Below are 14,638 nucleotides of genomic sequence, written 5' to 3' on the forward strand. Positions count from 1 at the left end.
TTTAACCAGCCACTGTTCCATTAAGTGATTAAGAAGTACCAGTACAGTTGCCAGCCAATGCACGTATGTCCCAGACCTTCCCAGCTGCTTTCTGACCTTCTGGTTCTCTGTTTTCTTTCTACACTGAGCTGCTGTTCCCCTTTTGTTCTGTTCCATCTCCAGTTATCTTTTACTCTCTAGTTCTTGTAATTGCTAGATTCTCTTCTGTTTTAGTTTTCTTCCTTTCATTGCTGAACTTTTGTTACTGAACTTTTGGCTCCAACGACTTGAGGAAGAACAGCATTCACCAGAAAATTAAATTTTATATGAATGCTGCACTCCCGTTTCTCCTGCTAGATGTATAATCTGACACCCCCAAAAGTTTTAGAGTAAGCACCCCACGATTCATGGGCTTCTCTTGCCAGCCTTGTGCTAAACTAGAGATGTTTCTTTCTTCTTTCCTCTTTCCTCTCTACTGTCCCATTCCTGTTTGGTTTGGGGTGGGTTGTTTGTTTGTTTGTTTGTTTGTTTTTAATTTTTTTTTTATTGGTAAAAATGGATGGAGAATTGTTGCTGGAAGCACTGAAATGAAATCTTTTACTCAAGAAATTCAGTTGGGTTTAAGAAACTAAGTTGTACAAAATGACAACAGTGATCAAAAATATTTCCTGGTCTAAAGGTGGCGCAGCAGAGTGAAGAACTTGAATCTGAGAGTTTTGCAACAAAATTTTGGATGGAAAAGATAAAATAGGATAGATGAATGAATAGCAGGAGGTGCCATGAAACGTGAGTTTATTAGCAGCTGCTGAGCTTGCTGGAAGTGAGGAAAGACTAGACATTTTAAATGGTATTCTCTATTAATTAAAGCTGCTTTTGGACAGGTTTGGTGTAAAGAATAATGCCAGAAGCTGCACCTCAGTGAACTGAAAGACACTGAGGTACTCAAATGCCATTTGTGGGTGTTATCTGTCTAGGAAGGTTTCTGTGACCTAGCTACCCTGAAGCCTATGGGCAGTGTGATACCTGAATGCCTTCGGAAACAGGTACTATCGCAGAGATCTCTGCCCTTGCCCCGTAGTGACTGAGGTGGAAAATAGGGGGGGAGGAGGACGGGAGGAAGAACTCAGTGCAGAGAGCACTGGGCTAACAGTTGCAGAAGTGAATTAATTTAATACGATATGTGAGTTTACTGCAGTGTAGGCAAGGGTATAGGTTCTTGGGTAAGTTCCTCCTTAAGTGTTTTAGTACAGTTCAGGAGAGCTATACTTGTAATCTGTCACTTCTTTTGATTCCGCAGGCTTACAGCACCTCGTTTCCTCTTTGTATCACATCTCCCAGGACCCACTGAGTTTAGTTTCTGCTGGAGAATCCTTTCCAGGATCTGTGATTGACTTCCAGGAGTGACAGAGCAAAGCTTGTATAAAACACAGTATTTGTTGGACAGACACTGACAACAACTTCTGTGCAGACCTGGATCACGAGTAGGGTAGGATGGGGACAGAACAGACAGGTATAGCTTCAGAGGGAGCACTCCTTCACTCTTATGATGTTTGCTGCGCATCTGTGAAGAAGTGACCCCTAACAGCAGCTGTCTGAGGCTTTTCCTGTACTCATCTTTTCTTGTCTAGGTATTTTGTCCTTCATCCATCTTCCTAGGTGAATATATATCTCGATTATCCCTTTTGAACCTGGCATTCAGCCTGCATTTCTGCCTGTTTCTCTGAGTTTTACCATGACTAGCATTTCTTCTTTTCCTGGTCCAAACTGAATGTTCTTTCCAAAGGGAGGAGGAGTGAAGGTGGCCTCTAGCAACGGACTGCCTGTATCATTAATATGAGTGCTGTTTGTGGTAGATCGCATTGTTCTTAGCTTTCGACTTGATTTCTTCAACAAAGTTTCAACAAGGAAGCACAAAGCTAAAAAAAAAAAAAACCCATGCAATTCTGAGCTAACAACACTGTTACGTGTATGTTTCTACTTGCAAAAATAACACAAATATCTTCCCCATTTTTTTCAATAGAAGAAGTAGGAAAAGTAGTTGGAAAAAGTATTTGGTTATGGTCTTGGCCATTTAGGATTACTACTCCACTGTGAGTATTGGGAAGTGTAGAGGGGAACGGTATGTTCCCTGTAAGGGTGAAAGTGCTGAGTGCAGCCTGCATGATAAAAAAATGAGCACTGACCAAAGGACAATGTGTGTCTGTTAAAGCACTTGGTGCTGGTGTGCTCCTGTGAGAGCACATGGCAGGGCTTTAAAGGATTCAAAGTAGCTAATCGGGCACTGGGAGTGTGGTTATTAAAGTCCAGCGGTAGCAGGGGTGTTTCTTGATCAGGTGAGAAGGGAGTGGAAACCACAGAAGCTTATGTGGACTTTTGGTTTGTGTACTCTTAATTTACACTTTTGATTATTTGGTTTGTTCTGGAAGGTGAAGTGTGGTGGGGCTGGTGAGGTAAGTTGAATGCTCAGCGGGTGTGTCTGTCAAGTGCTTGTGTAGGCTGGGGTTTCTTTCACAGTGGAAGGAATTTTGCTTCATAAGGGGAACAGGAGAAAAGGGAGACCTTCCCAGCAGCAGCAAGCGCAGAAATGCAGCTCCCTTTGTCTCTTCCAGTAACAGGAGTTCAGCTGCTGAGCTGGTGTCTGGGCTGTTTCTCCACTGTCCTTGCCTCCTCATGCTAAGCAGTTAAGTATACTGGGAGGCTGTGTCACGTTAAACTTTCACTGAAGTATTTGATTTAAACCCGTTTCATTTAGACTTTCATGAAAGAGTATTGAAAAGTAAGCCACTATGCTGAAATGTAGGTTCCTGAATAAAAGTGACCTTATTACAAGAAAAAATCTGAAGTGTATGTTAGGAGGTTAGAGAAAAGGGTCAGCTTGTGAAATCCTCCTCCTCATCACCACAGTGTTGGAAGTTTAAGAGTATATGCTTATCTGTTGAATTGTTCACAATCTCACAATCTCCTACAGATTGAAAACTTCAAATGAACAAATTTAACACTCCCTACAAACCACCTCCTCCCAACCCTATGGCAACAATTGTTTGCTTGCTGTTCCCCTAAGCAATGCTTAAATTTCTTGCCCGTATTAGGTGTGGTGCTTGCTGTGCTAATGGGCTGTTTTTCAAATACTTTTAAGCTGTATGGAAGAATTTACACTGTAATTCTTGTGCACTCTGGCTTTAAAAAAGGAACAATAAATCACAGAATGCTAATTTTATAGTACTTTGAATGTATTTGGGGAGGCAAAGTTGCATACCTAATAGAGCACCACAAGAACACTAGAGCTGAGGACTTTATTTGTTCTTCCTGTTGCTGTAGCCAGTCAAGGCTCCTGCATTTTCCTCAGGGAGGATAAAGTGAGTAAGGTACCTAGAAAATGCGTTGGTGACTTCTTGATATAATGATGCCTGTATATATAGGGAAATATATTAGTGGGTGTTACATCTTGCTCAGAAGTAGAATTCCCATTTCCCCACCTTTTGAATAGAGAAAGTGATTATTATTGTCTCCTCTGTAAAGTTATCTGAGATCTACTGATTTTAAAAGCACTTTTAATAGCTTTGGGGGATGTAATCTGTCAGTCAACTTATTTTTGAGTTCTTCTCAGGGTGTAGGCTTAATATGGAAGAGGAGAATGTAATTAATGTATAGGATATGCAATATGGTGCTGCATATATACCTTATATAATGCACAGTGTAATCCTCTTTTTCTTACCTAATACAATTTCTTTATATAACACAGTGTAACCCTGGTTTTGTTGGTTAATATAGTCCCTTCCTATTGAAAATACTGAGGCAGGGAATAAGTTGGTAGTAATCTTATCTGACAAATCTGTTTTATTAGGTTGTGCATAAGCCCCCAGGCCGTGCCAGCCGAATGGAATTTCCTTGTTCTGTGCCGCGTAAGATAACTCTGAGTGAAGGAGATATCCTAGATACTTTGTGACTGATGTAATAGTTATGATTTATAATATCTTGTGAAGTGGGCATGAAATGTCACAGTACTGGTATGCTGAGTTAAAGATCAAATGCATATGAAGGTTGAGGGTAAGGAGAGAAAAGACAAACAGAAAATTGCAAATTGAATTTTTTTCTTGCTTCATTTCTGGGTAAGAAAATTACTGTAAAAAATAAAACAAACATTGGGTGAATAGAAGGTGTGCTATAGTGGCTGTTTAAGTGTATGATCTGTTATTAGGTACCTCTTTAAACGTATGTAAAAACTATGAAAAAATATAATTTTTGAATTGACAGGTCCCAGTCATGTACAAATAAAGCTGTGCTGTAGCTGATAGATGGTGTAACTGTATATTACCCTGGATAGATACATCTTTAGTACATTACTCTTTGCATGTATCTGTTCTGAGAAAAAGCAGTTGTTCACTAAAGAGGATAAAGAATGATTTAAGTTTTATTTTTGACTAGCTGATGCTTTCTCAGCCGTGTGGTTAGCACAGAACTGACTCACAGAAAATTCTGCAGACTTATAGGCTGTAGTAGGAATGCCATCCAGATGAAGGTCTAAAAAGAGAAACTCTGGATCGAGTTTCTAAATATCACATTTCTTCTCTGTTGCCAATTTTATCTATTCAAAGGTGTGACTGGTTACTAGTTGATTGTCTGTTTTGACAAGGTCAGATGAAGGATGCTAATGTCTAAAATGTGAAGACATCGTGCTCATTGTTCATTGTAAGAACAAGAACCGAGTTGCAGTTGTAAGTTATGTTGCAAGCCAAGTTATTAGATTGCTTGAGAGAGCTGAAAATGTATACGTGAACTTTATATAGTCTGTTTGAAATGAGCCTTCTTGTTTAAAAAAATACTAATTATTGGAGATTATTATTATTTATAAAGTAAAATTTAATTTTCTGCTTAAACCCAGCTGAATTTCCCTAGGTGATGTTACTGTGTGAGTATTGGTTAACTGAAAAACTTTGAATTACCTGAGAGAATAAAACTAATGTCTGTTAAGGGTGTGCTGTTACGACTCTCATTGTTAAAGTAAGGTGTTAGATTGCAGTGGGTGTTTGATGGATTATATGAGATAAGCAATTAGCCTTTGAAGTAGGGCTGTTGGGTTTATATGGTGGTTTGGTTTTTTTTAAACCAACAACTAAACTAGAACCTCCTCATCAAGAAACACCATCTCCATACTAAACTTTCATTTTTTAAAACCAATAGTCCCCTAGTTATAGAACCTTATGAAACATTAATGCTCTCTGTGAAATACATTAGGAAAAGTGTTCACCACTCATTTGACCTGGAATAGGTTTGAATAGGTTGGTGACTTTTGTTTCCGTTTTTGTGCTGTCATCCAGTGATGCCAGAAGGAAAGAAAAGGCATTTGAAGTGTTCTGGTGCAGAAAACCCTGTAACTATTACAGGCGTAGTGAGGGAAGCTGGGACGGCAGAAGGAGACCCTCCATCGCCAGGGAAGCTCTGGGGGGTTTGGCAGGTGGTGGGCACAGGTCTGTGCCTGGGTTTTGGGGCAGCTGGCCTGGCCTGCTGCTCCCCAGGGACCGTCACTAGCGCAGCAGCAAAAGATGAAGGACACAGAGCGACATCCTGCTGCTGTTTTTCTTCAGATACCAGGCTGGCTTCCCACTGTGTACTTCTTTTCATGTGTTGGCTTTTTCCACTTCCCAGTTTGGAGCTGCAGGGGGGTCCAAGGTGCGCTCTCAAGGAAAATAATGTCCAGCAGATGTAGGCAGGGGGTAGAAAATTATCTGCTTTTATCTCTTGTTGTGTCAGAGCCGTGTGGATGTTGCTGGCAGCAAAGCCTGTGTGTGATAGTTTGCAGCTGGGGCTTTGCCACCTGTGCTGAAGGGACAAATGGGGTGGCAAGTCTCCTTGTCCCCTGCTTCCAGTTGTGTGTGAAATATGGTCTTTAGAGTTTGCTTTTTTCTTTTTTAGCTAGGCTGTTCAGCACAGCCTGTACTTGCTGAAAGCCGGAAGCCTGCTCGGACTGGCCAGATTTCCCCATGTGGCACCATGGCGGGGAAAGGCATTGTCCCTGCCCCAAGCAGTCCAGCTGGGTCAGTCTCATCCTGTCCGTGCCCAGGACAATAAAGCTCTCTCCCTGTTGAAGAACCACTAGTATAAATGTAGGTAGAAAAAGAAGAAAAAGAGTGCCTAACACCCAGTGCTGAAGGGAAGTCCCTCAGGAAGTCTGATCTATGAAGAAAAAATTTGCCCTTGTTCTTAAGCCTTGCTTTTAATAAGCTGTAACAGAGGTGACCCCCGGTTATGCTGGAGGAAGGGTAGGAAACTAAGCAACCTTGTCAGAGAGAATGTGCTCTGAGCTAATGGTGCAACATGTGGAGCAATAGACAACATTTCATGCTCTCTCCTGACATTTTTGTTTTGATGATCTACCTTTTTTTTCATGAAGCTTTTCAAGCAGTTACATTTTGAAGCAGTCCCTAGCAATGTTTGAATCCTGTGGCATTTGAGGTGGGTGAATGATGAAGCAGAAGATGGTGGTAGCTCTTCGGTTTGCTCATTCTAACTTCTGGAACAAGCTGTTCTGCTCCAGCTGGAGATGCCCGTGCAAGAGCTGGTGTGCTGAGATGAGCCATGAGAGGCTGTGCACACAGGAATGTCTCTCTCCTTTGCTTCCTGCCAGCTCCTACCTGCAGTTTGAGCTATTGATGCTTCTTGTCGTGTGTGTGGGTGGAGACGCAGTCCTGGGGCAACTGGAGAAGGAGAGTAATCATCACTTCAGCTATGGATCCGTGAGAGAAGCCAGAACTATACTCTCCTTTCATCTTCCTGTCAAGCTCACTAAACCTAATATTCGGTTAAATATGATGTGTTTGCTTTCCTCCCGCACAGATCATGTTTTGTACTTTGAACACTCATAAAGTTGATATGGACAAGCTCTTAGGGGCACAAATTGGCCTTGAGGATTTCATATTTGCCCACATAAAAGGACAACGAAAAGAAGTGGAAATTCTTAAAACCGATGATGTGCTTGGGCTTACCATTACAGACAACGGAACTGGCTGTGCGTTTATAAAGGTAAATTTAGTTTCCAATGAAATACTTTGTTCTATAGAAGCTTCTGTTACTATAACAATTATTGTTTTAATGATCCTTTAGAGCTATAAAATCTTTTATTGTCATATATATGATAAATAAAAACTAAAGTTGCTTTAGGTACAAAATTCAAAATTAGTTCAGCTATTTCTGTACTGCACGTCATTCAACATTAGTTCATTTGTTCATTGCTTCTCTAATGTGTATCAGCTTTACAATGTGACCATTGTGTTTTCCGACCTACCCTGAAGTGGTAGGTGTTAAATACTGCTTGCATCTGCCCCCTCTTTTTTTTTTTTTTTTTTTTTTTTTTTGAGTGGTTTTCTGATGTCATTGATTAGGTGCTTATAGAACATCTGTCACTCATGTGATAATGAGATCGAGTTCTTTCAGTCTTTATGACTGTTCACAGGATAGAAGCTTTTGTGCTGTATAAGAATAGGTGTAAGTACAGTGCTTTTTCAGCTTTCCAATACTGTTGCCTTAGGTAGGATGAATTAAAAGGTGCTAAGGATATGGATTAACATACCACATTTACCACAATTAACTTGAGTAGCAACTATGGACAGTGACATGTACAATATGTTAATCATAATTTCTTTCTTCCTCCTCTTCTATGTGATCTCCAGATAGTATGCTTTGAGACAAGTAGAGGCTGGAGAAATGATGCAACCCTTCTTGCTAGAATAGGTATTAGGAAACTGAATCACATTTTCTGCCTTTTTTTAGGTGCTTTGCTCTAATCTACTCCAGTTATCCAATATTAGTGAAGCATTGGCAATTATTTTCAATTACTGCTGTCTCAATCGCTGTTCTCATTGTAAACAAAGCTCCTCGTATGGAGGGGTTGTGTTCTATACTCATTTCTTAGCTCCATGGATATAATACAAGATGTGGTTTAGGAATAGGTTTGCTTGTCTTTGTTGTGGAAGAACGTGATTGAGATCACGCTTGAGAAAGCCGAGATGCAGTGGAGGTTTCAGTAAGCGGTCTGACAAAATCATAGGCTCATTTTTATGTTATAGACACAGAACTCTGAATTTCTAGTGGTAGCATCCCATAACATTCAGTCACGCAGTTGCTTATGTGGCATTTTAAAAGAAGGCATTGAAAGCACTGCTTCAGTGATTAAAGTTCACGTGTGCAGCACTGTACAGAGCGTTAATCTCTCTGTGCTTGGTTGGTAATATGGGGAGAGAGAACAGCCATCCCATAGACTACTGTGTAATGGGAGCAGACTGGAAAACCCTCACCGCATTAACAAGACAAACTGTACTTTCCAGTAAATTGGATGAAACTTGTCTGAACAGATATATCATTGTCCTTGTGCAGGTCTAACAAGCAGTATAATGAAAGTGGTGCAGTCTTTGTGGGAATACATCAGTTTAAAGGAATTTCTAGGAGCTTACTTTGTTGCCGTTGCATACTTAGCTAATGAATTTTTTAAAGCAGTATAGAAAATACGTATGCAAAAGTAAAAGCTGAGACTATCTCTAAAGTTTGACAAAATTCTTTCTGTTTACATATTTACTTTCCTTGAAAAATTGTTACTATGTTCCATTATTAATTAACAACTAATATTACATTTACCTAAGTGCAGGTTGTTGAAAGATGTTATGGGCTTTAGTAATTTTATTGTATTTCAAATAACAGGGCAGTTTCTAGGTTTGATACACAACCCGGCCAGTTTTTAAACCTGACACTCTGAACTGCGGGTTCTTTTCCTATGGAGTCTAACGTTGCTTTGCCTTATTAAGAGGAAAACTTCGTGTCATTCTATTTTCACAAACCTGTTTTCTGGGTACATAGCCAGATGGGAAGATGTATTATGGAATTACATTAGCCATTCAAAAAATAACAGTAGAACTTGAAGCATGACTGACTGGTGTAAAAGGAGACATTATAAAATGGGGTGATGAAATTAATTTTACTCATTGCTTAGGAAATATTGATCCTAGCTTCTAAATGGACTGCAGAGCACTTGAAATGCAGGCATATCAATTGCATCTTACTGTGATAATGTAGCTTGACTATCTCTAGTCAGTTAACTTGGAGTGATGATAAGGACTAAGTCATATTAAAAAATAGCAGCCAGTGAATATTACTTAAGCAGTTTTGGTGTTAGGATCTAAGTGAAGAAGAAAAGCTAAATGTGAATAAATTCAACATGTATACTAAACATTAACTGAAGTCTGGTGGGCATGCTTTTGAATCCTGGCACCTGGTAACACAAGTTATTTGGGACCCGGTTTCTGATGTGTGTACGTTATCCCCCTCTTCACTGTGAGGCTTCCTGTCGGTTTGAATCTAGGATAAAGAAAGAAGTGCTAGAAAGAGTTAAACTCCGCCTGAAGCTAAAAATTGTTGCAGTGTATTATAGGACACTGAGCACTATCACACTTCCCACTGACTCTCTCAGATGGAGGCACATATGTGGGCTCAGATGTTCACACATAAACTAGAAGCAGGTTTCTGACATAGTGGTGCAGCTAGGCTAGGTGTTAGAGTCGTAGGTGGCAATATGTTTATCTCCCTTGTCTCACTGTTGTCTCAAAGTTATCCTGAACAACATCAGTCTTTATTGAAAAGTATGTTATTCAGGAAGGTATTAGAATGAAATTCCTATGGCTGCAAAATATAAGATATTCTATTATGCCACAGCTTTTCGATTAAATAGCCATAGGATAATGGCTCACATGAATTAGGCACATGAGAGACAATTATGACAGCATATCATAACAATAAAAGATGAAATTCTAAGAATGTTTTAATTGACTTGACAAATCAGAGATATTTTAAAGATTGCTTTCTTACTTTTTAAATTCCACTTCACAAAAACTATCAATATTAATTTGTTACATTTTATGATCTTTAGACTGTTTGTATTCCATAAGATGGCATTTAGAATAATTTATTATTCTTTACTGTTACTTCAGATGAAATACTTTAATATGCAGCTCTATAGCTTGGTAAGGAAAATTGTAGAAGTTTTATCACTATAGATGGGTCTTATTAAGACTAACTCTTTATAGTATTTAATTTTTAGTATATCACACACATTTTTTTCATGTCCCTGGACTATTGTTGAAAAGAGGAATGTTCTGTTCCTATGCTTGTCAAGCTATTAAATCAAAATAAACCCCTGAAACTCAATAAAACTTTCATATTACTGACATATTTGGGTTCAGTATTAAAGCACAAAAAATTAGGTAGTTGAGAAACCTTAATTTTTAAAGTATGATTGATTTTTTTTTTTTCTGGTGATTTTATATTCAATGCTCACTAAAATACTTTATTTGACAAATAATGCTTTCCAAAATATGTTTTATGAAAATCTTACAGAAAAAATGCACTGCTGTTATAACAAGCTCCATGCTATTGATAATGTTAACTGACATTCTTGAAACTCTGTGGTCTCACCTCTTTACCTTTTAAAGAAATGTTTCTAATTATTATTTTTTTTTTTTAAACAATAGCGAATCAAAGAAGGCAGCCTTATGGACCAAAACAAAATGATCTGCGTGGGTGACCACATAGAGACTATAAATGGAAAAAATGTGTCAGATTGTCGGCATTATGAAGTTGCCAAAATGCTAAAAGATCTAGAGAAAGGTCAGATGTTTAAGCTGGAGTTGATAGAGCCTATGAAAACATTTGGTGAGTGACCTGATTGACCACCTTGTTCACTGGATATCAAAATCCCAGCATTGCAATGCATTGTAAGTTTGTTTTTGGATTGTGGCCAGGTGTCCACGCAAGGTAACGCAACTGGTACAAAAAAAAGTTGTTTGTTTGGGTTTTTTTGTTTGTTTGTTTTGGGTTTTTTTAATTTAAAGTGGGAAATTTATGAATGGATGTTCTTCCATCTTGCTTCCTCCAGCAATCATCCTGACATGGGCTGCCTCGCCTGAGACTCAGTTGCTCTATTCCTTTGCCATCACATGATGATGTGAAATACGTACAGGAATTGTCTCATAGTCACAGTTTTAAAGCATGGGTCACTTCACTAATGCACTGATCCTTGAACCTCTTCTTCTCTTTTCCTTTATTGATACATAATGTTGATCTGTGTCAGATTCTTCTATTTCTGAACCCTTTACTGGGCATCTGATGCCAAAAGATGCTGCAGAAAACACTGCCTGGGATTCCCTAGAGCACCTCCTTTGCTGCACGCCTGCCTGCTCTCTGCAACTTTTTTTGTGGATCTCTAATCATACAGCAGCTACATTAAGAATTGGAAGAAGGCAGTATGGTGAAGCTCTGTTTCTACCTACCACCTGCATGCTATGAAGAAAGTGATGCTTATATAGGAGGAATGCATACCTACTTCTAATCCTTATGTATACTAATTTTAACAATGCACTAAACTAAAAAAAAAAAAAAAAAGAGACTGAGTTTTAATTTTTATTCTCTCAATTTTTCGTATCTCCTCCCAAACCATCTAGCATTTTTCTGTAATAGAAACTTTGAAATAGTACTAAATTATATGTGTGTGTGAGTCCTTGTGCTCACCTGCACTAACAGCAAGTTAAAAATCCCCCTTTTCACCACAGCAGCAAAAGTCTGACATTTTTATTTTTCAAATCTTTTTTTCATCTGTTAGTAGTTTACAACTGCTGTCATACACCAGTCTTAACACTTGGTGTCAGGATAGCAGCAGAAATTGAAAATGAGGAAATGTGAAGGTTTCTTTTTGCTTTTGGTGTTTCTGTGAAGAATGAGGGTTATGAGCTAATCTCTAATGCATTTGGATGTAGATTGATATTCCTGTTAAGTAAATGTGTATGTTACACATTACACTAAAGTAGTGTTACATATGTATAACGTTGCAGTTGGTAATATAGGAATACCTTTTTAATATGGGTCTGTAATTTGTACTCAGTGCTAAGTGTGTCACATAGTCTGTTTGTAAAGACAAGGGTAAATTAGCATTTGATTGATGACTTCAGCCATTATTTAATAGCAATTACTTTAGTCAGGTGATTAAGATACCTTTTAGTCTGCCTGTGATGTAGAGAAGGAAACCTGCTAATTCCATGGCAATACCTTTTATCTGACATTGAATTCAGAAGCAATCAGAGCTTTTTAGACAGATTCTTGGAAGATGCATGTTATTTTTTCCCTGCAGAAATTAATTTACAAGTTGCAGTGCCCAATAGATTAGACTATCCTGCCTCTAGCCCTAGGTGCAGTTAGGCTTTAGACACAAATCTGTTCAAGATAGTGCTTAAGCTGCAGCTGCTGAGAATAGCCCCAGAGGAGATGACAAACAAGATCCAGATCCTGCTGGACAGCTGGGTGCTGAATTCCTGTTAGTTTCAACACAAGTTTGTGAGAGTATAGAAACAAGAGACAAGTCTCTGTGTGAAATTACTTTTCCTTTTCCTCCTCTCAGGAGAATGTGAAATAAATATAATTTACTGGTTGGATATCTTATACCATGTGCACACGGGCTGCCTTAACTACTGTAGGCAAGACTTGTAGCACGGAATTGAAGGCTTGTCTGAGTAAGGTTGGTCCTTCCCAGTTACAAGGTAACTCTCTTCAAACTGGTGAAGAATTAATAGAAACCAAATAAAGGCAGCATAACACAAACTCTAAATTATGTGAATGTGAAAAAAGGTTTCTGTGATGGCCAGAGAGCTTTGGTCTGAAGTATTGCAAATAAAAGTTATGTCAAATTGCAAGTTTTAAGGTGACAGAACCAGAAAAAAATGTATGTTGTATCAGGAATTACTTTTTGAAACAAGTCTGGCAGAAGTGATGACAATTTTAAGGATGTTTTAAACGGTCCTTGAAGCAATAAAAAGGAGTAAGGATATGTGTTGATCCAATTATATATGTAATATACTGTGTCGTATCTATTTGTTAAAATAAAAACAATTAAAATTTACTTTTCAAGACTTATTCAGCAGAATAGTCTGGATTTTTGACTACTTATGTAAAAATGATGAGTTGGAATCTACCTGGGCATAATAAATATAGTATGTTAAAGCCTTGCCTTCAAGGAGAGCTTATTAGAAAGGCCTGCTGTTAAAGAGGAGGAATAATCTGGTAGATAAAACAGCACAGTTAAAAATGGTTCTGCAAATTTATCTCCTATTTTGTAGCTCTTTCCAGATTAACTCTCTAACTCCCATGTCAATAAGTGGATCAAAGCCTTGCCACTCTTGATTGTAAAATTTTGTCCCAGAACAAGAAAACCAAATCCTAAATGATTCCATCCTCCATTTACTAACCAGGGTGCCCTTACACAAGATTAGAGAAGGAAAACTGAATTCAGGAAAAAAAAAAAACTTTGGGTAAACCCAAATATTCTTGGTGTACAGATTTATCAGGTGTGAAATCATGACCTCAGTGAAACCAGTGGAAATACTCCTGCAGATCTACTTATGGATATTTCACCCATGTGACTGCTAGTAATTAAATTGTTAGCTCAGGTCATGATGAGCCACATCGAGCTGCTTAGCAGCAGTGTTTGCACCATTGCATCAGTGAAAGATGGAAATGTTGCAATGCTAGACCTGCTACATAGTCTGCCGGTAAAGACCAGGATAAATCAGCATTTGGCCGATGACTTCAGCCATTAGCTAATATTAAGTACTAATAATTCTACTTTTCTGTAGAGCAGGGAAAGAAAATTATACAAAGTGCAGATACGAAGTTGAGTGCAAGAAGCCTGCATAGATATATTGGTCCATGGAAGTCCTAGCTTCAGTGCAGTCAAGTGGATATCAAAGTTTGAAGACAAGAAATTTTCAACAAAGCTATACTTAGAACGCAGTTAATTTATAATGACATTTTTACGTATGTCTAGATCTTGGTTAGAATAAAAAGTGAAGGTAATGTAATAGTCAAAGCTGATACCTCACATTCTGACGTACCATATACTTAGATTTATTTGGTATTCTTTTTGTTGTTGTTGTTCATTTTGTCTTTAGAAAAGCTGGAACCAAGGTCCAAAGGTGGAACTCTCCCAGAGGCTAAAATCTCCAGAGGGAGAGAAACTCTTCGTCTGAGAACCAAAGGCCCTGCTACTGTGGAGGAAACGGTACGGTTATCTCAGGTTCTAGATGATTAAACTATTGAAGGGCCCTGATTTATTGTTCCCCAAGGCTGATAAGGTAAAGTAGGAAGATGTTACAAAGCTTGCAGGACTTAAGAAGACAACTGCCTTCTGCAGGGAGAAATGCTTATGTAAAGTTAAAGACCAGCAGGGTAGGAACAGAGCCTATATTTAGATGTAATGGATTACATAGGTTAATTTAAGGTAGATTAGACCAAGGAGTGTTGAGAAGAGGTAAGGGGAGGGGGAAAAAGTGGGGAGATGGTTGAAGGGTTGGTTCTGTTTCTGACATTGCGAAGTGTATTGGGCTAGTGGAAGGGTTGTTGTGAAGAGAGACTGATAACATCCATTGACATGTATATGTATAAAAGCAGGGTTAGGGTTTGGAAGAAGAAATGTTATTTATTCTGGATTCCTCTAAAGCTGATGAGCATTTGATGTGGATCTGTATTGTCAGGAGATGTAAGGCCCCTGTTTAGTTTGAATGTGAGAACTGTGTGGCTTGATGTTAGGAGGAAGGTTCAGGTTTGTGAGAAGAGGGAAAGAAAGTGGAAT

At 38.7% G+C, this 14,638-nt stretch overlaps 1 protein-coding gene across 1 annotated transcript in view; it reads left to right on the forward strand.

Annotated features, from left to right (window-relative positions):
• The first annotated feature begins 6,793 nt into the window (after positions 1-6,793).
• Positions 6,794-14,638, forward strand: part of LOC104468626 (PDZ domain-containing protein GIPC1-like) — a 16,667-nt gene continuing 8,822 nt past the window's right edge. The window contains exons 1-3 of the mRNA XM_010082824.1: positions 6,794-6,999; positions 10,494-10,674; positions 13,959-14,068. Coding sequence (XP_010081126.1) covers positions 6,817-6,999; positions 10,494-10,674; positions 13,959-14,068 — 474 coding nt within the window. The 5' untranslated portion in view covers positions 6,794-6,816. The remainder of the gene's footprint in view (positions 7,000-10,493; positions 10,675-13,958; positions 14,069-14,638) is intronic.

This window comes from Pterocles gutturalis, unplaced genomic scaffold (genome assembly GCF_000699245.1).
Source record: "Pterocles gutturalis isolate BGI_N339 unplaced genomic scaffold, ASM69924v1 scaffold5970, whole genome shotgun sequence".
Taxonomy (NCBI): domain Eukaryota; kingdom Metazoa; phylum Chordata; class Aves; order Pterocliformes; family Pteroclidae; genus Pterocles; species Pterocles gutturalis.